This window comes from Denticeps clupeoides, unplaced genomic scaffold (assembly GCF_900700375.1).
Source record: "Denticeps clupeoides unplaced genomic scaffold, fDenClu1.1, whole genome shotgun sequence".
Classification (NCBI taxonomy): Eukaryota; Metazoa; Chordata; class Actinopteri; order Clupeiformes; family Denticipitidae; genus Denticeps; species Denticeps clupeoides.
The window spans coordinates 99,637-126,858 of NW_021630108.1; the positions used below are offsets into that span (position 1 = coordinate 99,637).

At 45.7% G+C, this 27,222-nt stretch overlaps 1 protein-coding gene across 4 annotated transcripts in view; it reads left to right on the plus strand.

Annotated features, from left to right (window-relative positions):
- Positions 1–18,315, plus strand: part of LOC114783676 (E3 ubiquitin-protein ligase PDZRN3-B-like) — an 80,570-nt gene extending 62,255 nt beyond the window's left edge. For 3 of the 4 annotated variants that reach the window (XM_028969196.1, XM_028969197.1, XM_028969199.1), the window contains 7 exons: positions 10,865–11,118; positions 12,536–12,623; positions 14,325–14,423; positions 14,678–14,740; positions 14,822–14,923; positions 15,693–15,809; positions 16,045–18,315. In XM_028969196.1, coding sequence (XP_028825029.1) covers positions 10,865–11,118; positions 12,536–12,623; positions 14,325–14,423; positions 14,678–14,740; positions 14,822–14,923; positions 15,693–15,809; positions 16,045–17,520 — 2,199 coding nt within the window. In that variant the 3' untranslated portion in view covers positions 17,521–18,315. Of the gene's footprint in view, positions 1–470; positions 804–10,864; positions 11,119–12,535; positions 12,624–14,324; positions 14,424–14,677; positions 14,741–14,821; positions 14,924–15,692; positions 15,810–16,044 lie in introns of those variants that run through there. The other variant, XM_028969198.1, reaches the window with a different exon arrangement.
- The last annotated feature ends 8,907 nt before the right edge of the window (positions 18,316–27,222 follow it).

The window sequence follows — 27,222 nt, forward strand, 5'->3', positions numbered from 1 at the left end:
TCGAGCGTGGTGCTGGAAAGGCGCATCTTCTGACTGGGGGTCAGGGATGCTGCGAGGACAACATGTCAGAGAATTCCACGTCAGTTCCCATCACCCGCTTGGCTCGCCTGGGTCGTGAGGCTCTGTCTTGGCTTGGTTGCATTTAAATCATCAGAAGACCAGCCATTAAGAACGTGTTTACCCTTTTTTCCGGTGAGTCAAGGTATACACCGTCTCCCCTGAGGCGTCAGCACATCTTCTTGTAGTTTCCTTTTATTATTTTATTATTCTGTCAGTGGACAGAAGTCACAATGGGGTGATTGGGGAATTGATTTATTTCTCTCTCTCATGCTCCCTCTCCCTCGTGCCTATGAGGAATCCCCCTCATGAATATTCAGCAGGGGGAAGGCGTGCTTAATGTGCTCGAGCGAGCGTATATAAGCCCGCAGTGTGGCTGGCTCGGGCAGCTTGAGCTGGGAGAAGGTAGCTTGTCTGAGGGAGGAGAAGAGAAAGTAGGAGTGCACACACACACACACACACACACAGAGAGAGAGAGGAGGGCTGTAAATCCACTGAGATAAACCCATAAGTGGACGAGCTCTATGCACTGTCCAAAGTAACTACATGTGAGCTAGAGAGGTGAAGACATCGCAAGGAAGGAGGTTTTTTTTTGTTCTTCTTCTTCCTACGTTCCTTCCTTCCTTCCTTCCTCTGACTGTCCTGAGGGAAAGACTGGATGCTGAGACTTCTGCACCATGGGGTGCAGCCTCTGTACTCTGCAGAAGCCCGAGGAACAGTACAAACTGCTCTACGAAGTGTGCCAGGTACCATCACTAGCTGTGTTTTCTGCCGGCGATCTGTCCTGTGCCACGTTTAGACGCGTTCTGTGGAGTAGAGAGAATAGATGGATGGACACGTGTTGAGTGAACCCGACACATGTTGTTTTCGCAAACGACTCTAATGAATTGTCGCGTGGTACATTGATGGCCATCTGACAGACTTTTCCTAGTTCCTAGTTACACTCTTATACGTGTATGTGTAGTCCCTCTTCTTTGGTCTTCTTGGAGCTGCGTTTGCAGAGGCAGGTCGATTTCAGTCTCTGTTTTTTACACAGTGAAACTTGCGCAGTCTGAAGTGCCTGCAGATGCGTTTCCTTAAATCTCCTTCTGCCGTGTCCTCAGGTGAACCTCACGCTGGGGTCGTTTTTGCATCTGTAAAAGTGGGTTTTATTTGAGGTCAGATCATAATCAGTTACGAATGTATTAGTAGTAACGGACCATACACCGATGGGCATATTTTCAGGGGTTTGCGGTATATTTATGGGTTCCAATCCAAAAGAGGGCTGCCAGGAGATCGTGAGAGTAAGATTTTTCTCAACCGCTGCTCATTCCTTACTCATTCATTGCTCAAAAGCGTCTGCATTATCTTCTTTAATGTGAATGGATTAACCAGCGCGAGCCGTTCTTGTTTTAATGAGATGAAATTGCTGTTGATCTCGTCTGTCTGGCGGAGGAACGAATTTGTGTCTCCTTTTTTTTTTTTTTTTTTTTTTTTTGTACTCTCCCAGATGAAAGGAAGGACTTGAAGATGTTTGCCTTTCTTCCTTTTGCCAGCCATGAAAGGCACCAGCAGCCCGGTGCTGTGCCCACAGAGCCAGCCATTACTGGTGCCGTCTGACTTAAAGCAAAGCTAATGAGCAGACGCCGTCCGTCCTCCTCATTACGGCAGCAGAGCTCTTTCCCCACATTACATTAGCCCATGATGACAGGACACTTGCGCCATCGTGTCTGCTGAGGACCAGCCTTTGATCATGCGAGGGACGTTTCTGTTGAGGGAAGCAAGCGTGTGTGTCAGATGCTAAACGCTGTCTGTCTGTCTGATGCATTCCGGACAATGGAGGCCGCCAGCGGAGGCCTTTGTTCAGCCACTTGAAGTTTGTCATGCTGCCTGGTACCCAACGCTGATTGGCAGGCTGGCTGGATGATGGACCCGCAGTGTGCGCGTTGTGACCACTGCCTATTAGACCAAACAGGAGTATTACCTGACCAGACAAAAATGGTCCAGCTTGTTAAACATCAAACTCGTATTAACCACCGAATTTTACTAAATAAATAGTTCCTATTCCGTACAATCCAGCAGGGGCTCTGATCTTGTGTCATTCACCTGATGTCTTCTGACAGAGCTATGAGGTTGGTTTTCTCTCAACCAATTAAAAATATGACTGTGTACAGGATTCTTTGAGTGATTTCTATTAATTTATAATCTGTGAAAATGTGACTTGAAAATACGCTTAATTCGTTCAAAAAAGCCATTTTTCTCTATTTGACCATTTTGTGCTCAGTATTTCTGTGATGTTATCAACAAAGTATTGCAGAAATGTTGGATTGAGAGGGTGGCTTGTTGAACGTGAGCATGTTGCATGTTGTTGCAGTACAGGCTTCAGCCAGCTTTATTTTGCTTCCAGAGAGTGAGAGAGGAAGGGACAATGAGCTTCCATTCAACCAGCACTGGGGTCACATCCAATTAAAGCAGGTCTTGCCGTGTCGTGGCGCCTGGGTTTTAATGAACTGATCGGAGGGGGGTCCATTTTGACGCGTGAACGTAATCCGCTGGCTCGACTTGTCCAAGCCTCTTAGATCCCAGGTTTCGGGCCAATTCCCCTGCCTAGTGTGTGTGAGTAGAGTGCATCTGAGTGTGTTCACACGCTCAGGGCCGGACATGGTGCGGCTACACACACGGCTGATTAGGAGCGGTCAGAAAGGTACATTTCGGGGGCCATAGGCGTCGTGCACGTGCCTGCTGTATTACGAACAGGTGCAGTCTCAACTCTTCACTTGAACAACCTTGAGCATTTCTCATTATCATTCTGTTCCCTCATTACAGACACTTCTGTTTTGTGTATAAATGGACCAGCCTTTCTCCTCAAAGCGTCCGTTTAGGCGTTTTCCAGGGACAGGAACCCTTTCTAAAAACCACTCGTAGGGAAAGCTTATACACAGCACCGCAGTAAGCTTTTACACGGGAGAAAGCCACTTTTTCCCCTCCATTTGCCCTGATAAATCCCAGCGAAGGTGCACAGCACGACCGTTTCAGTATCCCGTGTAAACCTGACCCGCCTGGCTGGCCTGAACGGTGCGGACCGCGCTTCAAAGGCAGGAAGGTATGCACCACGCTGCGAGGCGGGCTCCTCTGGCTTTGTTCGCAGCGGCGTAGGTGGAGTGCTGGGAACACGGTTTGACGGTCCTTAGGCTCCTAATCTCTCCTCAAGTCCCACCGATAATGACTGTGGCGCCTGTCTCTGCCTCCGCAAAGACCATTTGCTTCATTAAAGTAGTTTATTGAAGGCTATTGAAGTTTGTTACACAATGTCATAAATGGTTTAAAACATAAATGATAAGAGATCATTTGATTTTGCATTAGGGGATGAAAGAATAAGAGGGATGTCAGTGCTACCACAATAATATAGTAAACACTGTAATAACATATTAATGCAATGAGTTATAATGACTTCACATGAATATCCCACTTTCGACTTTGACCCAGTGAAGCTGTGTAGGTGCCTGCATGATTTTCACCTCTGTGTATGTATTTGGGCTGCCAGAGTTTGTAAAGTTAATAAAGTTACTGTGTAAATGGCAAGTTAAGGGGATGCATTTTTAATGTGCCCAAGTGCATTTATACCACAGGTGGTTCAAAGGGTCAAAGTAGGAAGTGCATTAATCACCACAGGGATGATTTGACTATAAAAAGCATCATAAACCCTAATTTATAATTATGGTTTGTGATTTGACAGTCGGGTTGTCAAGTAAAGGGCTCGATTCATGTGATGGAGACCAACAATTTTGCTCCTTTAAATGGTTCTATTCCTAGATCTCAGAAGTGGGAACCCTCCGCTTTGACTTTGACCCCCTAATGAGGTTTGACAGAGGCGTGGTGTACAAAACAAAGCAGCTTGCGGTCGAGGCAAGGAGGGCACTGGTCTATTAAGATCCAGGTTCATCCTGGTGCGGCAGCACATCTGTTCAACTCCAGAGCAGGTGGTGAGCGGCCACAAGGGAGCCATTCACCACCGTTTATACAACACTTACCCAGACGCCACATAACGGGCGCACAGACACAACACCACCGTCACAATAGACCAAACACCGTAATTCAACGTGTAGCAAGTGAACACGACCAGAACACACTGCAGTGTGCAGGCCCAGCTCAACAAATGTTGTGCACAGACACTTAAATGCTCTCACGCTTTTCCTGTGTTGCTGTGGTCTATTTGCACAAAAAAAAAAGCATATCGTACTAAATATTTTCTTCAGTTGAAACTATATATTTTCTTCATTGTGGTCAGTATGGATATTGTGAATTGGTCTGTTCTAAAACAGGGTCTTATCAAACGTAGATGTTGAATATGTAATTTCAGAAGAGCTCAGTGATTTCATCATTTCCAAAGGTCTCTGAACGGTGTTCGTGGAAACTGATGTGGCAGATGTGACAGTTAGGCGCAGGTGTCCCCACACGGACGATGCAGCCTGCGTCGTCCTTCACAGACCCCGGAGCTTTAAGGATGATGAAGAGCAGCATTAGTTGCACCGTGTGCTTCTTTTTATTTTTTAAACTGCATAAATGTCTATTGCAGGTCGACTCTAAAATGTCCCCCTACTGAAAGGTTTGGGTGATTCCAATTACATGACATGTTCCCTGTGAATGCTGTGCATGAACAAAGCATGGCCTCGTATTAGAGCTCTGCGACGCCACAGGCCCGTCCTGACGCGGAGTCATTACCTCTCGTTATCGCCCCCCGCCGTAACCCTGCACAGCGTGAGGGGACGATGCCGGTGCTGAGGCGTGCTCCGTAATGACCGGTACCAGGTGTCCCTGCTGTCTGCCCCGGGGTCGCCCGGTGTCACTCAGCGACTGTCTGCTTTTTGCATGAAGTCCCCTGGCAGTTCCTCTCCCTTGGCGGCACTACGGTGTCCGTTTGACTGGCCCCCTTTGTTCCCTGACTAGAGACATATTGAGGCAACGCAGCGTGGCGTGGAACATGCACAGCAGATGTTGCCGTTGCGACATGCAATGGGGCCCTGTGAGTAAATCATGCCCGACGTGTCCTTGCAAGTGAAGGATGGGTTTGTGGGCACGAGTTTGAAATACGATAACAAGACGACAGGTTTTCCGTGTCAGTGAGTCATCAGAACCGACGTACAGTTGCTAGCAGTCTTCCGTCTGCATGATATACACGTGCGTCATGGTGACAGGGCTGAGAGGACTGTTTTTTTTTTCCAAAGTTCATTGGATTTCTGTCCTGATGAAATATTGAATAGGGGTGGTAGTAGCCTAGTGGGTAACACACTCGCCTATGAACCAGAAGACCCGGGTTCAAATCCCGCTTACTACCATTGTGTCCCTGAGCAAGACACTTAACCTTGAGTGTCTCCAGGGGGGGACTGTCCCTGTAACTACTGATTGTAAGTCGCTCTGGATAAGGGCGTCTGATAAATGCTGTAAATGTAAATGAATCTGCCTTGTGAAGAGTCTTGTGATATTGAAGTCACTTTGTTTTGTATGGCCCGGTCTGATCCGGGCTAGAGTTACCGGCGTTCTTCACTCAGGATAAAGGAAGTGCATCATTTTCACCAATTTAGATCCACGTAGCCCAGATGTGACCAGAAGTTCCCTTAGCATGAACAAGCCTGTGCAAGTCGAGCAGGTTGGTGAGAAATACTGGGACTCTGCAAATCAACAAACTATTAAAATGGGACATTAACATTATGCGAGACCCATTATCCATTATTCTTTGGCTATAAGTTTCCTGAACTCATAATTGTACGTAACAAGTGGGCAATACACTCAATATTATTCCATGGACATTTTATTCAACCACTTACACCTCAGCCAGGCCATTGAATCGGATTACTGTCCATGTACAAACTGATTGATTGACAGATGTAAATATGGCTGTGCTACAATATGTGGTTATTATGCCCCCTTTCAGCAAGTTAGCACTTTTTCACATCAAAGGCCAGAACATTAGACAACCTATTTATGAGATTTGTATGATGACAAGCTGAACTGTGCAGTTCTGTACATTTTTTATATGAGCCTGTGCAGAGCACCCAAGCCTGTTTGGGTCCAACTGAGTGTATACATGCACGAGATGCTTGACTCACAGTCAGGACAGTTGGGGCAGCGGTGGCCTAGCGGGTAAGGAAACGGACCCGTAATCAGAAGGTTGCCGGTTCGAATCCCGAACCTCCGAGGTGCCACTGAGCAAAGCACCGTCCCCCAAACTCTACTCCCTGGGTTCATAGCTGCCCAAGGGTGATGGGTTAAAAGCATAGGACACATTTTGTTGTGTGCACCATGTTTCACAATGTTGTTTACTGTGTTTCACAATGACAATCACTTCACTTTCACTTTTCACTTTCAGTTGCATTATCTGGATGGGATAGTTAGTTAGATTTCAAATTTGTCTAACATTTTGTCTGACGTTGTATAAATGTACTGACTAACTGGCAACATTTTGAATGAAAACAAAGCCCCCAGTGTCTTCTAGTTTGACTCCTTATCTGATACCACTCTCTCATAATACAGCCCTTCTTCCCGATATTAACTGTGGGAAAGTGAAGGCCTCTGCGTAGACAGACATCTGAAGGCGTTCTCGTTAAAACAAACCTTAATGAAGCGCTTTGAGCAGAATGAGCCGTTTTTATTGACTTTTCATGAACACCCAGGCGCACAACGCTCAGAGGAGATTATGCTAATGTGAGCGGAAGCATCTCCTGCAGCCACATTTCCCCTCAACGCCCTGCAACCCCGGATGAGGCAGTGTAGCAGTGAGCGCCTGTGGGTCTCGCACCTCAAGTCAATCGAGGAGCCTCTTCATCCTGATTCTGAATAGGTGATCCTCGTGAAAATCGGAACGGAAAAGCGGCATGCACAGAGTCCGCCGGAGAAGCTGGTAAATGCGAAAATAAAAGGCAGATTAGCCATACCGCTCCTACCCACATTCAGGAGCACAGTTCTACCACTCAGCCGCCTGGAAATAAGCCTTCAAGCTTCCGCCGACTCGAGCTGCCGAGGGGCTTTTCACTCTTCCACCTCCATTCTCCTCCAGTTTAAAAGAGGAACTCTTTGAAGAATAAGCTTTAAGAAGTGCACTGGACCATAAAGCAAGAAGGGACGGCAGAGTCCGGCCTGTCACATTTGCGGCCTGCAGAATGGACATTTGTAGACTGTTTTTTTTTTATCCCCAGGATTCCCCAGCCGATCCACAAATGAAAGGGATGCACTTTCACTCCTTTTTTTTTCCCTCCACTCAGTCTCTCCTGATGTGTTCACTTTTATTTAATTCGAGCCATTGATTTAAAATCATTGAGCAGCCTTCGGTCCTGCTGATTTCCAGGGTCCCCAGACAGGGCATCGCTTGGGAACGCTGTCCCACGGCTGAACTCTGCAACTCTGCATCATATGTATTAAAAAAAAAAAAAAAAAAAAAGACTGTTCCGCTGAACCTGGCAGCTAAGCTTCTTTGGCTGGAGGTCACATAACACTTGTGCCCTGGACAGTTCAATCTGGACCTGTTTTCATGCACAGGCTTGAGAAGGAGCTTAGGTGATGGATTAATTTCTGTGTGTGTGTGAGCATGCATGTTTGTTTTTTCTTTATTAAGTTCTCAGCCTTGTTGCCATCTGTCAGGACGGTTCATGCACGGGTCTTCAGAAGGACGGGATTCAGGGCCTGACGTAGACGTAATGAGGCGTGCATGCCGCGTCTCTATTACAGGATCTGCAGGATAAAGCCCTGGGTGAACTGAACCCATTTTGACGCACTGCTTCACAGGCCCTGGGCTGTCCTGGCTAGAAGCCTGCCGCTTCTACGGCAGAAATAACACATCCCATTGACAGCGCACCAAATGTTGATGTCACCGTTATTGTCGCGTTCTTTGAAAGAAACTCTTGTCTTAAAGATTTCCCATCTCTGGCTGCAGAGAAAGGCGATTCTTTGGTAAGCCCCACTCCTGCCGGGTGGGTTTTTTGCAGGGTCCGGTGGAGGGTGACGTCCCGCTGTGAAAGCGCAGTGGTCATAGCTCTCGCGCGATGTCAGAGGTGAGCGGGTTGAATGGGGGCGCGCTGGACCCCCGGCGGAACGCACTGAGCTGGAACTCTCTGGACGTTGTGGGGGCTGGGGCTGAGTGAATGAGGGAGACAGAGGCAGAAAAGCACAACCGGCACTTTTCCCCCAATGAAGTCTGAGAAATTCGGAGGCGGAGGGGAACACATAAGTCACTGTCCCGTCTGATGGAGAAATGGTGAGCCTTCACAATGATTAATAAATACCAGAGACAATCTAGAAGGTCTAAAAGTAGAGAAGATATTCACTTCATGACTCCACCAAATGATCAGTTGAGCTTGAAACAATATAGAGGAAAAACCCCTGTCCTCTGAGACGACATGAAGTGTTCTTTTGACTTCAGCTAACTTTATTTGAACGTCCCATTTAGCAGCGTTTCTGAAGGGATTGTGGTGCTACCGACGCTCCCCTCCCAAATGTTCCAATTACTTGATGCAAATTTCTTAAATCTTACGAGCTACTATGCCTCTTCAGAGTTTTGATGGTTCAAAAGTGGAAGTCAAGCTCATTTTAGATGATCCAATTATCCTTGGGGGTGCGGATTAGGAGTAATCCTTTTCTGTTATTAGTGAGGAACCGAGCCGTACAGTTTCTCATCTTCCTTGTCTGGCTTCTTTCTGTCTAAATATGATTCCAGAGATTACTTAAGGCAGGGAGTTACAGACACACAAATTAGAAATGCTCTGAGCACACATGGAGACATTAAGGAAAACACTGTGGTTTAAGGAAAGCACATTAAATGTTGCTGAATGCATTGACTATGTGGTAGAGATCTGAGGAACTTCACATTTTCAGCCCTTCTGGACCAGAGTTTTGTGGTTGTCCTATGATATTTTGTTTCCTGAATGTTCTCACCTGTATCTGCCTGTATAAAGCTGCCCTTTTGGTTTCTGTTCACCGTCAGGTGATGTTTCCCCTGTCGCGTGTCTCATGACGTCGTACGTATGCGTCCTCCTTTGTTGCTTAATATTAATTTTGCTTAATTCTGGACCTTGAATCCAAATCCAGGAAATACTTTTTTCTCCCACAGAAATACATTTGTGCTCTTTTTACATCCAATCACTGAGCAAATGCAATGCATCACACATTTGGAAGCCGTGATGGTTGATGGAGTTACTTTTTTAGGGGAGCGGTGGGAAATTCTCTGGATGGAAAAAACATGAGAAACGGGAGGTCACCTTTCCCCTTATGATGTCATATCTGAGCTGCTTCTCTCTGAATGGTGAAGTAAAATGGCCAAAGGACTCTTTCTACATATCGCCATTTCTAGCCACTGAAGGACCATAGACAGGCTAGAGGAACTCGTATTAATGTTATATAATCTTATCAATTTCTGGTTATCAGTTTTGGGTTACTCTTAATAATATATAGTACTTTTTTACTAAATAGAATCAAAGGCTCCACAGACAGGGTATGGGTGATTCTTGTAGAGCAGGGCTTCAAACCGTCCTATATTAGTGAGTCAGGTGTGAAGTCAGTAGCTACCTGGGAGAGCTGAAGATAAGGTTTGCATTTGTATTTGAGGTCCAGAGCTGAAGAACCTGGTTTGCAGAGTATACCTTAGGTAACAGAAAAGAGTCGGAGAGCTGAAGAAGTGCTTTTACTTCTCAGGTTCTTTTTTTCTAAATGTTGGGGGGCCTCCACCCCAACGTAGTGGCTCATGCAGTGAGAATCTGCTTACACTCATTGTGCTTCCTTGAATAATCATAACATCTCTAATTGCTATTCATGATGAGAGGAATCGGAAAAGGACCCCCATCACCACACCACACTCGAAAAAGATGATCGGGCTGCGATCATCTCCGACAGAGAGGGTCTATTCTTCACCATGATATGATTTATTTAGCTAAACAAGAGAAACTGGATCCAGCCTGCCTAACGAGCCTGATTAATTAACAGGGGGGCTCATTCTAATTAACGTCCCTCGTTCTGCTGAACAGGGCTCTGACCCCCCGTTTAATCATTCAGACGTTAATAAGCTATCAGACGTTAGAAGCTGGGGGGGGTTGGGACGGGGGCTTGTTTTTTTAAAACAGCATGTTCTGTTGAAAGTCCCGTTTTTCCCCTTCAGTGGGGTGATAAATGCTCCTGTTATGAGCAGGGACTCCCCAGGGAAGAGGCTCACGTAAGCGCAGCAGAGCCGTTTGTTGATCTGTCAGTATCTGAAGGGGAGTTGCTCATTGAGCTGGAAGAGGAGCAGCACTTGCATGCGTGCACACACACACACACACACACACACACACATCTTCCCCAGCTGCCAATGAAAATAGACAGGTGCTGATTTACTTGTTCATTGACCAGGCCATTTGTAAAACACTAGTGATGCCAAGTTTGCGAGGGGACAGAGTGTGTGTGTGTGTGTGTGTGTGTGTGTGTTCGTGTGTGTGCATGTGTGGGTCTATTCATGATGGTTCTGTGGGCCCCCAGATATTCGTCTTGCCTATTCAGCACAACTGAAAAAGGCCGGACCAGAATGCTGCCACTGTTTTAATCAAAGCTCTCTAATTGCACCCTGTTGGGTATTTATTTTTAGAAACTGGTGCATGTTGGCCTGTTACTTTCTATATTTTCAGTTTTAATGTTCTTGTAAAGCATTTTCTGAAATATGGGCCCAGTGCAACTATTTATTATTATAAATCATGTATAATTATGGTCATTGTAAAGGGCATCTAACACAAGGCCCAGTGAATTCAGGGCTGGCCGTTAATTGATCTGCAGACAAGTTAAACTTAACAATCACTTGTCCTTCTTTGCGTAGGTCAATGGGAAGGACCTGTCAAAAGCCACTCATGAGCAAGCAGTGGAGGCCTTCCGCACCGCCAAGGAGCCCATCGTGGTGCAGGTCCTGCGCAGGGCTCCGCGTCCCAAACCCGTCAGAGCGCCCGGAGATGCCCAGGTCGTGGACATCAGCACCCAGACGGACATCACCTTCCAGCACATTATGGCTCTCAGCAAGCTGCCGGCCTCCACTCCGCCAGTGGCAGTGCTGGAGCAGTACCTCCTGCCAGATGAGTGAGTGTCTCATGTCCTAGTTGATGTGGAATGGCGTGATTTTCATAAGAGCCTAGACTGGGTGGAAGTGCTGTGTGGAGCAATGTGGGTCACTTATGGGTAATAAACACACTTCACTCCTTGAACTGTAACATATGCAGGTCATTACTGCGAAGTCTAATGCATTACGTATTACAGCCCTGAACGTGAATGAGTTACAGTACCGCTCATAATTTCACTTCAGCGGTAAATACAAAATGACCCGTAAGCAACTAGACACTGTCATTTTTTTCTGAAAATCACCTCAACGTGTTGCCATTGAACTAATCTATTGACATGAAATGGAGGTGGGTGTTAGAGTTTGGCTATTATACAACTCTTTACATATAAATAACTATAAAGAGATAGATGGTAAACAGAATTTTGTGTCATTGCCTGAACATGACATAAAATGCTTTAAAATTGAAAGACTCATATTTAACCGTATTTAAAAATGTATGTTTTGATATAATGCATGCATCATAATAGAAGAGAGCAAAACAGAACCGAATAGAAGATAGTTTGTGTAAAAGTATGTTAAAGGTGTGATATTCTCAAGGAAGGTTGGAAGGAATGAAGCCCATGAGCACCTTACTGGGTTCCTTACCTTGAACCTGTTGACCTCCTATAGGACCTCATATCTGGGGTTGTTTTGCTCTCAACAAACTTGCGTGCAGTGAAAGCAGACGGTCAATCATTTACCCCGGCCGCATACACATGCCCACACACTCTTCCAGTACCGTGAAGTTGCATTGTGTTAAAGTCTAACCGGATGTATGTATTCTAACCATATGGCCAAAGTTAAAAAATTATGTATTTTAACAAGGGCCCAAATCATCCTGTGTGGCTCTAGGATGCCATTCATTGCATCCTTGGAGTCTTGGAGACCACTTGGAGACCACAGGAAATATATGTTATGATAAAAGGTTGTGTACGTTGTGTAGAGTGTTACATATGGCATTATTGCATTAATTGCTGTATATCAAATAATACAATATGCTGAGCCCACTGGTCTGGTCTGGTTTGAAATCACCTTTTAATTAAGGACAAGTAAGGCCTGGGGCAGGGAGCAGAATTCATTTCTGTGATGCCGAGGGCCTGCTTGGGCACACAGTGACAGCTTTTGCTTTTAATGGTCATAACGGCTGATAATGTTAATTTCTAAATTAAAAGTAGCAGTCAAGTTCACAGTTAACCACAGGCATGTTCAATTGCAGGAGGTAGATTGCTTTTTGGACACACTTTAACTCACATAAGCTTAAAGGAAGAGGATGCACTTTTTAAAATATATTTTAGCCTGTAAATCCTGTGGTGCCAACATCTTGCACGTTGATCCCTTTATTTGCAGTGAACATGATGAACGTTTCTAATTGGGTGGTGTGCGTGTGTGTGTGTGTAGGCATTCCCCTGGACATGAGTACTTCGACCCTACAGAGTTTCTGGAGGGCATGCAGCAAGAGATGGACCGTGAGGAGCTGGAGTACGAGGTAAACCCAGAGCGCCAATACGGTGTCACCTTCTGCTCGACCACAGCGCTGGCCAGGCCATTACCGGGCAGCACGTTTCTTCCATGCACTGAGCAGACGCCAGACGGCGACATCATTATTTATTTGGGACAGTGGCGACTTCCCTCTCTCTCTTGGCCCTTGGGGGGTTTGGGGGAGACGAATCACGAAAGAAGGGAAACAGAAAGATAAGGGGAGAGGAAAGAAATGAGATGGGAGGGATGATGGCGGAAGAGTGATGGGTGGTGTAATGATGGATGGGCCAGAGTGTGCAGGGAGGAGATAGGAGCCAGGGGGTTGCAGGGTGCTTCCCTGCATTAATGACTTACCAGAAACGTGTGAGGGGAAAGAAAGAGAGCGAGACCTGTAGAAAGGTGAAGTTCTCAATGCTTGTTCACTGCCTCTTCAAAAAATTACATTTGGATGCCTGATCTAAGCATTTTCAGCATTAGCATCTAGCACTAGGACAGATGTACACAACCACCACCTCCTTGACCTCCACTTTAAACCAGAGCTTCTGCCTCCAACCTGCCCCGAAAGAGACGGAGATCAATGATCAGCCCCAGACAATACCGCAGTCACCCCTGGATGCTGGCTCTGTTTATACTGATTAATGTTTATCTTCCCGGCCGCAAGGACAATAGGACAGACCGTCTGGACATTCTCGCTTTAGGTGCCCGTAACAACTAGAGCAGACATTTCTTCATTTAATTTTCAAGCCATCAGCAATGTATTATACATTATAATACATTAACACACAATCAAACAACAGTGAACTCCTGAAAAAAGCATTCCATGGGACCTCTTCTCAGCCATTTTGATAATTGTGGGGTGTTGGGATCAGCATGAATTAAAAATTAAAAGCTAAATGGGAATTAATTTTATTTTAACATTGCTCAAGTATGCTGAAGTGGCCTCCTATATAGGGGTGGGAATTGATGAGAATTCCAGGTAAGGAGACAAAGGGGCATCTTCCTTTTTGTGGATTAAACCTGTCTGAATGTGTTATGTAGGTCTTTGACTGATTAAGAAAAAAAGTTAATTAAAGTAAAATTAAAAGTTTTATCGCAAATTATCGTAATGTTCAAAAATACCTATCGAAATATCAGACTTCACACTGACGTTTCTGCCCAGAATCCATTTCAACATTCCAGCTAAAAGCACAATCTCTTAATAATGTTACATAATAAACTCCTTACAGTGCAGTTCCTCAACAAAGGCGTGAACCAGCCAGGATGCTGGTTCACGGGAAGTTTAACATTTTCAGGCGTTTAACATTTTCGTTTTTTGAAAGTGCCCTTTCAGAGACCCCATTACAACCCAAGGCATGTTTGGGGCTGTGAGAGATTAAGTGAGATTTCAGCATACAGCTACTGGAGACGGAATCCATTGGATTAAGGAAGGGTTAACAGTCTCAGCAGCCCCTGAGGCACACACAAACACACACACAGACACAAACAAAAATGCGCACACGTGTGCCGACACACTCAGGTTCACCCTTGTTTTGAGTACATGGGAAATATGCTTCCTGACTGTAATTGTCAGCGTTAACAAGATACAATTCCAGTTCTCCCAACTTTCCTAATGTAGTGTCAAATTACAAGTTGCTCATGTGATGTAGTTTATTGAACTTTACTCACTGCTGTGGTCATTTCACCAGATATATAATATCATTTTCTTCAGGAAGTGGATTTGTACAGGAGCAACATTCAGGACAAACTGGGACTGACTGTCTGCTACAGGACTGATGATGAGGATGAAACTGGAATCTATGTCAGCGAGGTGAGTGTATTTGAGAATGATAGTCATCTATATACATAACATTGAATATACCATAACCATAAATTATTACCAACCCTGTTCTGTTTCTAAATTCATCTTTTGGATGAATGTTATTTGATATTCTTTCTCCTCTCAATTGTTTTATGACAGTTATTGTAATTTAGCGACTACTAATGGTAATTGAAGTGGGATATCAGATGGCTTGTGATGTCACGGAACATAAACTAAAATGGCATTAAATGTTGTGGCTCTAGATTGATCCAAACAGCATTGCAGCAAAGGATGGCAGGATCCGAGAGGGAGACAGAATAATCCAGGTACTGGGATATGAAATTCATAAAGACCACCTTCTCCTGTTGAAGAATAAGTGACTAAACGTTTAATGTTGTGTGGTGGAGATAAATGGTGTTGAGATCCAGAACCGAGAGGAGGCCGTGGCCCTGTTAACCAGTGAGGAGAACCAGAATGTCTGCCTGCTTGTGGCCCGCCCTGAGATCCAGGTACGGGTTACTCAATTTGAGTAAAATCTGAATTATAGTGTTTCACTTCATTATTGTTTCTTTAACAAGGCTGTTTTCACATTATTTTATGTACATAAATAATTATATATGCATTCACAACATAATGCATGACAAATGCATAATGCATGTATTATGCATTTATGTATGTAGTTCAAAGAAAATGTTAAGCTAAAATGATCTCAAACCCTGATTTGCATTCAGAAAACTGGGGTAATGTCATTGCAGTCTTAATTTCATGAGAAACTTTTGTATCTCCACAGTATCACATTGCATTAATCAGCATGATGATAATATGAATGGGCATAGAATTAACAATATTCAGCAATATATTGCCCTTCCCTTGACCTCCACGTATCTGTCTGTTCTGCCTTTTATCATCGGGCTGTTTTTAACCAGCTGAAAGGCACCTTTGGCCGTTGGACCATTCCACTTTCTAATACACTCAGCCCTACGGTAACAGTGCCTTCTAAGGCACTTGAACATTTTGACCTTCATTCAAGCCCCTCCCTCTTCATCCACCTCCAACATGTCTTTCTCTTTGTGTTACTGTTACGCGTGTATGGGTTAGGCTTTCCCACTGATCTGATTTGTCAGTATGGCTTTTTACTGAGGTTGTATATAGTGCAGCAGTCCTGGTTGATGCAATCTCCCCCATCTGGTCTTATATCACGTGTGAGGCCAGTGTGGAAGGAGACACTCTCGCGGTAATGGTCAGAGATTGATTGCTTCTCCTGCCTTGTTTTTGCAGCTGGATGAGGGCTGGATGGACGATGACAGGAATGATTTCCTGGACGACCTGCACATGGATATGCTGGAGCAGCAGCATCACCAGGCCATGCAGTTCACTGCCAGCATGCTGCATCAGGTACCTCCGTCCCTCACTGGCGTACCAAGTGTCCAACAGGGCCGCTTGAATGAAACGATAGTTCTGTAGCCGCAAATACATTTAACCATATAAAAATGTGTATTTATAGGGACAGTTCAGCATTCAGGTTCTTAATAAGTGTTTTTAATAGATTCAAATGCTGGAAAAAAAATGTTCTTAACTTTTTTTTTTTTCTTCATAAAGTAAATGAGCATCTCTGTTTTGGCCTCTGCAGAAGAAGCTTGAGGAAGATGGTGGGACCACAGACACGGCCACACTCCTGTCTAACCACCACGAGAAGGACAGTGGGGTGGGTCGCACCGACGACAGCACGCGCAACGACGAGAGCTCGGAGCAGGAGAACCTGGCCGACGACCAGACCACCAGCTTCTCCAACACGCTGGGGAGCCGGCGAAAGCTGACCTACAGCCAGGACACCCTCGGCAGCGGGGACCTGCCCTTCAGCAGCGAGTCCTTCATCTCGGCCGACTGCGCGGACGTCGACTTTCTGGGCATCCCAGCCGACGAGTGCGAGCGTTTCCGCGAACTGCTGGAGCTGAAGTGCCAGGTGCGCAGCACCGGAGGCCTTTACTGCCCCAGCGCCGCCGCGGCCGATGAGGGCGGAGTCGATCAAGAGCTGGAGCTGTTGAACGACGAGTTGCGGAGCATCGAGCTGGAGTGCCTGAGCATCGTGCGGGCGCACAAGATGCAGCAGCTGCGCGAGCAGTACCGCGAGTCCTGGATGCTGCACAACAGCGGCTTCCGCAACTACAACACCAGCATCGACGCGCGCCGCCACGAGCTCTCCGACATCACCGAGCTGCCCGAGAAGTCCGACAAGGACAGCTCCAGCGCCTACAACACGGGCGAGAGCTGCCGCAGCACCCCGCTCACGCTGGAGCTCTCCCCGGACAACTCCCTCCGCCGGGGGGCGGAGCCCCAGGGCGCGCCGCGGCCGCCGAAGCCCCTGCCGTCGCCGGCGCAGGAGGCCTGCGGGCCCGGAAGATCTCCGGAATGCGCCGCGGCCACGGACGGACAGGAGCAGAAGCCGGAGGCCCCCGGCAAAGCCGGCCGGGGCCCCCGCTCGCCGTATAAACACGCCCACATCCCGGCCCACGCCCAGCACTACCAGAGCTACATGCAGCTGATCCAGCAGAAGTCGGCCGTGGAGTACGCGCAGAGCCAGATGAGCCTGGTCAGCATGTGCCGCGACCCGGTGCCCCCTTCCTCCACCGCGGCCGACCAGGGGCCCAAGATGGAGTGGAAGGTGAAGATCCGCAGCGACGGCACGCGCTACATCACCAAGCGGCCCGTCCGCGACAAGCTGCTGAAGGAGCGCGCCATGCGCATCCGCGAGGAGCGCAGCGGCATGACCACCGACGACGACGCCGTCAGCGAGATGAAGATGGGACGCTACTGGAGCAAGGAGGAGCGCAAGCAGCACGCCGTGCGCGCCAAGGAGCAGCGGCAGCGCCGCGAGTTCATGAAGCAGAGCCGGCTGGACTGCCTGAAGGAGCAGGCGGCCGTCGCCAGCGGCGACGAGAGGAAGGAGCCCAACATCCTGGAGCTCAGCCACAAGAAGATGATGAAGAAGCGCAACAAGAAGATCTTCGACAACTGGATGACCATCCAGGAACTGCTGACGCACGGCACCAAGTCGCCCGACGGCACGCGCGTCTACAACTCCCTGCTGTCCGTCACCACGGTGTAAATAAGACGCTACCGGTCGGGGTCCGGATTCCTGCCTCGTTCAATGCGGCAACTTTTTGTAGATAAGATGAGACTTTTTTTTTTTTTTTTTTTACCTCGAAGGAACGTGAGAGTCCCCAGTCGGAGGACGGAGGACGGCCTTAGCGAGCGTCCCACTGAACGTTTTCAGGAGGGTGGGCGTACAGCCACCTCCACCCATCGGCCCACCACCACCCTTCACCTCTACGCGTGTTCCGCCGCTGAATAATTCCGCTTGACTTTCACCGCCGGGCTTTACACCATCGCTCCATTTTTTAAAAGACGAAATCGTGTGTCCTAACTTAACAGTTACAAACATTTATGGGTTTTTTTGGTTTATTTTTCTACAAATAACTTTTATCGGTATATTACTGTTGGTACGTACATTTTACCTATTAAAACGAAGTGCAAAACTGTACAACTGCTTCATCAACAGCATACGACCCTTTTTCATCGGCTCTGGTAATTCCGTTGGATTTACTGCAATAAAGAAAAACGACATAAATAAATGACATGGTGCTACCTTTTGGATATTTTCTGTCCATGTACAAACACCAACTGCCGCTCAGATCTTTTTTTTTTTTTTTGGATAGAGAGGATGAACGTCTCCCGCGTCTAAAATCTGGGTTATTATTGTTCATTATAGCCAGCGAGTCTTTGTAGGACTTTGTAGGAGTAACACGAGCCTAACGAATCTTTAGCTAGAAAACGGAATTTGATGTCTTGTAAAATGAAAGAAATAATAAATTATTGTTTTATATTTGATGAGCTTTCAAAATATTGGCTTGCGTGTTTTCCTTGGCCTGTTTCCTGCATTGCGTCGTAGATTTCATCACTTCATTATGGATTCTGTCGGGGCGTCTGGCTGCCGACTTAGAGGTGGCGGCTCCGTTTTGAAACGAGCTGCTAAGATCCTCGCGCCATTTGGCTAATTCTTTTGCTTCAGGTCGGATGAATGACTAATGTGTTGTGTGTATTAGGTAACACCTTTTGGCAAATCACTTTATACAAGCGCAATCGTGTTTCCGTTTTTCCCATCTGAAGTCTTTTTATTCCCACTTTCCCAGTTAAATGAGGTAAAGTAGCCCGGATGTACTGGTTAAGTCAGTGTTTTCCATTGTTCTGTGAGGTTCTGCGTTTTTCTCACCGATTTCCTTCTGCTCTGTGGTCTACTCTTTTTTTCATTAATTGAAGTGATTGTCATTGTGATACACAGCACAGCACATGGTGCACACAACGAAATGTGTCCTCTGCTTTTAACCATCGCCCTTGGTGAGCAGTGGGCAGCCATGACAGGCGCCCGGGGAGCAGTGTGTGGGGACGGTGCTTTGCTCAGTGGCACCTTGGCGGTTCGGGATTCGAACCGGCAACCTTCTGATTACGGGGCCGCTTACTTAACCTCTAGACCACCACTGCCCCATTCCCCCCTATTTTCCGCCACCCTTCCTTTCAACCTCACTCTTTGATGAGTTGCTGAAGGCGTCGTACATGCAGATAAATGTGTAAGTGGCTTAGCCCAGGCATGCTGCAAGCAGCAATGCTCCGCTGCTCTCGTGGGTCAGTTCACGCTCGCCTGCGTCCTTCCAGTCAACTGGTGCCAATACCTGCACAATATCGGTAGCTTGCTAATGACATTGAGCAGACCTCATCCTGGATCTTGCTGTAGATATTGGTAGGCTGAAGCGTTAAGGCAGCAGAAGGCTCCTTTAACAGCTAATTATGTCTCGGGAACTTTGTCATCTCAGATAGATGCAGGTACACAGAGAAAAGAAACTGCAAGGATACGATGACCCCGAATACACATAGCGAAAACATACAGCATACGACAGTGCAAAACCGCAGGTGAGTAAACCAGTGGACATTACTGGAAGAAAGTTCCAGTAACTGGCTATGACGTTTAAGAGGCATCTGCTCATCTACACCTTTAAATGCACAATTTGTGTTTTGACTGCATTGGTGTGAGCAGTGAGCAGTGTTTAACAAAGCCATAATGGAGTCTCCTTTCTGCTGGAGGTCTGGGTTGGTACCATCAGCACTCCACTGACCACTTGACCCAGAGGTTACTAACGCTGACCCTTGGCTTCTTCTCATCGCTCCCAATTCAAGTGTGACAGGTCGCCGGGGTCGAAGCATGTCATGTGATCTCACACTTGAGAAGGTCTCAGAAACCCATAAAACCGAGGTGCAGCGATTGCTTTCTGCCACACATCATTGTGGGTCACTCTGGCTATGATGTGAAATTTTAAGGTGGACAGCAGGGGCATCCATCTCTGTTCCTCAGGATCTACCATCCAACATAAAAAAAAACTCAGTACTTATAAAATCTGCATTGATTTGTGATTTTGAGCTTTAAACCCACTGGATGGATTCGTGGATGGCAGGGCATCCCTAGTAAAAAGCATCGCACACCATGCTGTCATATAATTCTGAAGTACTTAAATGTCACAATTGAAGGAGGCTACATTTATACACTTAACATTAGGTGCACACACAGTCAACAGCCAACATGTAAACGGAGCACCTTGCAAAGTCATTAAATTATATATAAAAATCTAGAGTACGATTTGTAGCCAATATTTAGCCAAAGTTAGGACAGAAGGAAGCAAATTCTTCCATCCTCACAACAGTATCTGTTTCTCACAAACAAATGAAAATGAGGCAATTTGTTGGTCCTCATTAAGGATAATGGATAAAAAAGGCAAACATTTACTTTTTGGATACCGAGGTTAACATTTAGGGGTAAGGTTGGTTCAAGGCTTAGACAGTTGTGTGACATACTTAGTTACACATTTATTCTACACATGACATTCGGACTTCAAGGTACAAATCTGTGAATTTGTGCATTGGTGTATATTTTAGTATAAATGATCCCAAAACTGTCTAGAGCTCATTAGAAATATGAATACTAAAAATGAAAACAGCCTAAATGAAAAAGCTTTGTTTCTATTTCTTTGACAGCCATTCCTTATTAATTATTAGTTAATTAGATGATCCGATAAGCCAGATCTCACCAAACATGCAAAGATTTGAGAGACCTCAATCTCAGACATGTCCAGCCGTTGAGAAAAGAGTGAAAATGACGATGTTGCTGTGGCAGTGCTGTAGATTTGTGAATGGTAGCGGAACCTGGAATAGGGTAAAAAACCATTTATAACACATAGGCTGCTAGCCCGATACTCTCAGTCGTCTTGGTGACCCGGCACCTGTACGTGGCTTCTTCAGTCGGCGCTGCAGAGCGGAATAATTATAGTAGAAGAGAAGGTAGGGATGCGCTGCTTAGACGCGTCCTCCCCGTCCGCTCGGAGGTAATTGATTGCTCCTTTGTGGGCCTGGCTGAAAGCAGCGCCGCGGTGATTTATGTCCATGCTCAATCCTGCGTACACACTCGTTTAATGCCAGATAACACCATGGCAAACAAAAAAAAAGAGGGTGGGGACGGAGGGAACTCTCCTTGTCGCTCTTCTTATGGGGAAGTTAAAGTGAATCACACGCTTGGCTTTGTTTTTTTATGAAATTAAACTCTTCCTTTCTGTCCTGTCTAATGCAGTCCTCAGTAGTGGAACCAACTTCCTCCGGACATCAGAACATCCGAGTCCCTTCCCATCTTAAAATGGCATTTTTCCAGCAGGATCTATAGGACATCCCAGACTCTGTCTGAGTCCTTGTGTCAGGAAGGTGACGGCCATGGCAGGGAACGGACACATTTACTTTTAACAAAAGCACAGCATACAGCTCAGCGGGCAAATACATCTACAGACATAAAAACATTCAATGACTCGGTGGCAACTAGGCAGGACTAGATAGGACTCCTTAGACACAAGCGAGAACAATTTGGGCAGACATCAGACAACACCAGAGAACACAGATCTGGAGAGTGACACCTTGTAATGACCTTGTCCCGGTGACTGCTTTAATAGTGCTTGACTCACACTTTGACTGACCTCCTTTCTCTCATTTACATGAACAGAACTGTGATTCCAACCTTGACTTAGGGCAAAGGAAACAGAGCAAAAGTCTCAGCACCACCCACTGTTTTTTTCCCCTTGATTTACATCTCCGGCCAGAGAGATGCACATCGGTGCTCTGTAGACCATATCGGACCTTCATACCTCTGTAGCTAGATTTAAATGAACAACTCTCTGTTTAACAGAGGCCAACTTATATACTACATATTATACTGAAGAGCCCCTGCTTTACATACTAATATGGAATTAAATTGCATTGTATTGAAGGGCCCTCATCTTTGAACACATGCACACGACCCACCATCATACCCTGTTCTTTGGAACATCAGGGGGTGAAAGGATGCCCATAGCTACACACGGAGAAAATTCACTTGAACCCGTGTCTGTACCACCTACCCAGGAAAACGTGTATAAACATGTATATTTCTTGTGCAGCTAACGCACATACATCCCATGACATCCCATGATGCTAAATAAAGTATATTTTAACAGAATTTTTCAGGTTTCAACAACTGCATTTAACCTGTGGCTCAGTTTTTACTGGCTCTCAGTGGAATGGAAGGGAAATCTGGGAAATTTGCACCAGTGCCAGCAGACATAAATAAGATGGACAGTAGAAATCATTTTTAAAAATGCACATTTACTTGATTAAATGTGCTAAATATGTGCATCAGAATCGTAAAGTATTAGTCAAATAACTACATGAAAGGACTGCCGACCCATGAATTACAGGTTGCTGGCATTTCAATATACTTAAGCCAGCGTGTCTCTATTATAGAGCCACATTTCAATCACCTTAAAAGTAGGGCCCTCGTAAGCTCAGAGCGGAAATAAAATCATTGTGTTGTCCATCAGGGAATGTGCACAGTGACGTAAAATTGAGCAAACTTACTAACTGACAAACACATTTCACCACGAAGTAGCACATTTCCCCATTATTTTAGTAACGAGCAGGCTCCTTTCCCCGCTCGCATGAATGTATTGGAAGGGATGGGCTCATATTGTGTTTTCATTCGTTTATTCTTTGCTTGTATGTTCGTTTGGAAACGGCACTGCCTTGCAGACGTTATCCATCCAATTTTCCCTGTTTGCTTTATTGCTGTTCCATGAAGCATCATTGCACCGCAGTAAAGCGGAGCTGCAGCTAATAAACTGTTTGCTTGGCACGACTTGAATAGGAAAAAAAAAAAAAAACATCCCAGTTCCTAACTCGTAAACGAACTGGGAGGTCATGTGCAGACGCCGCTCCATCATCGCACGGAGCACTTAGCTCTGGCAATAAAAAAGCCAAACTCAACAGTTTCTCTGACCCTGCTCATGTCCAAGCAGAAAAGCGTAGCTGGTGCTGCTCGCCTCGCTCCACTCGTGTTCCCCTGGGCTTTCGGACGACCCCGAGCTGGACCCTTCGGCTGCCAACGCCCACGCAGAGGAGCTCTGGGAGATTCATGGAGGCCAAGCAGGGACAGGGCTGGAGGGAAATGGGAAAAAGAGGCAAGAAAGGACACGGCTGGAAGGGAATCAGAGGGATGTGTCGGCACTGGAACAGATTCTTTTCCAGTGTGTTGCAACCGTGCTATCCACCGCACAACAAGCCAGTTTTCTTGGAAGGGGTGCAGAAGAGCTCAAGATCAGTAGCAATAGACATTATGTTCTTAAAAGACTTGGAAATGTGGACTTGAGTGTTGTGAACCACCAGGGAACTGGGAAAATACACCTTTTGAAGCCTCTAGCAGCTCATTGCAACATATTTACAACACTACACAATATTATAATGATTGCGTGGTATTAAAAAAAAAAGATAAGTGCAGTGGTCCGTTCTAAAATTTGTCAGTGCTCACAAACAGAAATGAATGGTCACGGTTCCACATTACAACGCATTCTAGAATCAGAATATTATAATCATCAAGTGACTTTATAGGTCTGAAATCTGAGCTCTTTGCAAACAGGAGTCCATGTGCAATAATCAATAAATACATTAACATGTGCCTCTCCATTTCATATTCCACATAACCATCATCATCCGCTTGCCTCCAGTAAGGTTGAATCTGCTCTTTGCAAAAGATGGATTTTAGTCCAATATCACATTCAGCTTCAGAAATAAAAGACCTCCAGGTTTACTGCAGCAGCAAATAAATAAATAACGAGAAGAAGCCCCAGGAACATCAATTGCACTCCGTAGCTATTTGACCCTTGAACTTCGCATAGACATGTTAAGGTCAAAGGTCCTCCCTGCTGGCGTAGTTTACTGCTTGGAAGAGCATTAACTCATGGCTGGTCAGAGCCCTCCCTTTAGTGCATTGTGGGGGCGGGGAGTGTTCCGTGATTCTCACCAGGGTGCTCACATAAAGGAGACCCCCTATATGGGACCTCTAATGCATATGAACTTTACTGGGCCACAGCTCATTTGCTGCCCGTGTGCGTTTCAGATCTTCCGTTCACCATTGACCACAGTGATGAACATGGCTTACTGTTCAAATATTTAGCTTTAAAGGGAAAAAGATGACTGATTTAAGAGATTTTTAATATGAGCCAAGCATCTGTGCCTGGGGTGGTGTTGTGATAGATCTGACGTGAGGGTGAGAAGGTTTGAGGTTTCAGCAGATGCTTCTAGCAGCACCTCCTGGGCCGCCTCCACTGTCTTCACTCTCTCTCTTTTGCCGCAGGGTTCGAACTATTCCTCCAACCAGGAGCACAAGCACCCCCCCACCAGCAAGGCCTCAATGCAGAAAAAGAATACTGAAGCAGCCACCATCAAAAGACCAGCCTCTTTCAGAGGGGTGCGATATGAGTTCCTTTGGGAAAACCAGAAACAGAAGAGATGGCAGAGATCCTTTTAAACCTATACAGTGGGGCAAAACAAAGTGGGCCAATTGTGCAAGTTGTCCAATTTTAATAAGATGAGAGAGGTACACTTCATCATAGGTACACTTCAACTGTGAGATACAGAATCCAGGGAATCACATCAGTATGACTTTTAAAGAATTTATTGCTATAATGGTGCATAAAATAAGTATTTGGTCAATTTTAAGAGGGTTCATATTACACTACTGTTTGGTGATGGCGAGGTTCATACACTACACGATTCTACACCCTCAACTGATCTGTTGCTAATAAGCTAATATGGGTCAAGAAATTGACTGCCACAGCAGGCTAGATATCTGGTCAAAATTGAGCATCTTTGGCAATATTCATAAATTGCAACTGGCAATTTACAATAATATGTGGGACAACAAAGACGGCACTTCTGCTTTAATGCCAGAGTTCAGATGAACTGACTTTCAGCATGCTTTCAAATGTTTGTGATCTTCCAAACATTGCCTGTGTGTCATGCCATTGATGGTCTTTTAACATATTCACAATGGCTGCTTTAATGTCTTGTTAAATTTATTGCAGGTCCTTAACTTGACTGATGCCGGGCGGGACTGATACCAGGCCTCTATTCAAAAGGAGAATTCAAATGTTAATCCAAGAAAGGTTTACATGTCTGATTCTTTACAATGAGCAAACAGGGTCCTGTTTTCACATAACGTTCCAATATTCCATGGCAAAAACAAGCAAAAGCGTGAAAGAAAAGAGCTACCATCCACCAAGAAGACAAACGTTGCTGCTAATTATCCTCTTCAGTCAACCTGCCGATTCAGAAAATTGACTTCTCGACATGGGCCAGAAAGTGCCACAAAATTCAGGCAAATCCAGCCGAACAAACAACAAACCTGATGTGGGGGTTGGTGCATTCCATAGTATTTCACTCAAAACAATGTAGACAACAGAGTAGGTTTATTGACAGTCAGAAGAAACAGTGTCTCCCATGGGAGATAACGTGAAGCTTCCAGCAGAGCAGGGGAGTCAGCAAAAGGGTTAAATGCTGATTTGAAGAGCCTCTGCCTATTCTAAATCCCACACTAGGCACCGTCTTTAGCCCTCATTGATTTACCATATACCTCCCGTGCTCCTGAATGCCCCCTGCGCACGGCAATGAAGAACCCGTCATTGCTTGTGAATGGGCTGAGATCGATAATGCATTGAGTGCCATCTCTGGGGGTGAGATGTTTATGTGTGATTAAGTGAGAGAAGGGCATGACAGTTTACTAAAATTGACTGGATAGTACACCCGCTTGTAAGCACTTCCCATGTGACATGGCAATCATTTAAGAAGGATGCATAGAAAGGGTTACTCCGGAAAGGGTTACTTTATGTTGGTCCTGTGTAAAGTTTCCTGGTCGTGTTCACCTGTATGTGATTGTATAAAGCTGCCCTGTTCGTGTCTGTTTGCCGTCGGGTCATTGTTACTTGTTACTGGATGTTCACCATGTATTAAAACCCTGTTTCGTGACGTTGTGCGTATGAGTCCTTCTTCATCGCCATGTCCAGCCATTGTTCCAGATCTACTGCCTTGCCATGTCAAACCAGTGTGACAGATGTGCATTACTTCAAATGCTACCATGCTTTTCTGAATCTTGCGGTTAGTCTTTGGTAACACATGCCTAGAAATACTTAAGAACCTTTTGTTATGAACTTATATATATTTTTTTCTGTTTCTATGTGTTGTCATTGTAGTAAAAATCTGACTTTGTGGTCTCAACCCTAACTATTCTGTTATGCATTATGTAATCATGTATCTCCTTTAGATGGTCACCCATCATTTTGTCTCCGACCCAATGGGAACTATTTTAAAAATGCCAGTATGTGTGGGGGCTTGATTGCTTGGGCAAGCTAAAGGCAGTGGTGGCCTAGCAGATAAGGAAACTGACCAATAATCAGAAGGTTGCTGGTTTAAATCCCGGTCTGCCAAGATGACACTGAGGTGCCACTGAGCAAAGCACCATCCCCACACACTGCTCCCTGGGTGATGGTTAAAAGCAGAGGACACGGTTCGTTGTGTCACCGTGTGATGTGCTGCTGTGTTCAATCACTTCACTTAAAGGCGTCTTCATGATTTACAAAAATAAATATCGGCATCTTGATGAACCATCATTAAAGATCAAAGATTCTTGTTTTTTGTGTACTTTTTGGTAAATCCCGAGGACACCTTTGACTAGCAAACAAGCCGCACATTTAACACTGCACCACTTTTAAAGTAGTACCCTATATGTAAACATACATTAAGAAGAATATTTCGCACAGCAAATTTCTTAGTAGACTCAGCATGATGTAGTTTCCTTTGGGATTGTTTTGCTGTAGTGTACCAGGCAGGATACAGGTTCAAGGGACAAAGTACTATTAAAAATCCATTATTTCTAATGTAATTACAGCCATTGTGCACTAGTGGATGTTTTCATTAACTCTGAATTATACGAGTACAACAACATTACTGTGGGCAGGATGGCCTGTGCCCTGGTATGCCTGGCTTTCGCCATGTCAAGCTGATTGTATGATAGAAACCCACGGGTGCTGTTAACTTGGATATTTGAGGGGATGTTTGCTTGTATGGTCTGGTTCTTGCTGGCCATTTCCAAACCCAGACACAACACGCTCCTGATGTTTTTCTCCGACAGCACTGCTGCCTTGCCAGCCTAACAAGCTCTGCCTCAGCAAACAGCCTGGCTGAGCTTTTTTGGCCGCAAACGCTGGCTTTCAGTGATGAAATGGCACAAAAGGGTCTTTATTCACACTTCTTTACGGCCTGGTGCAAAGTGCGGCCTTCCTCTTGCACGAAATGCTCACTAAAAGCCTTCACCGTGGAAACATCAGCCCTAAACTGTTATTAACCGCGGAGGCTG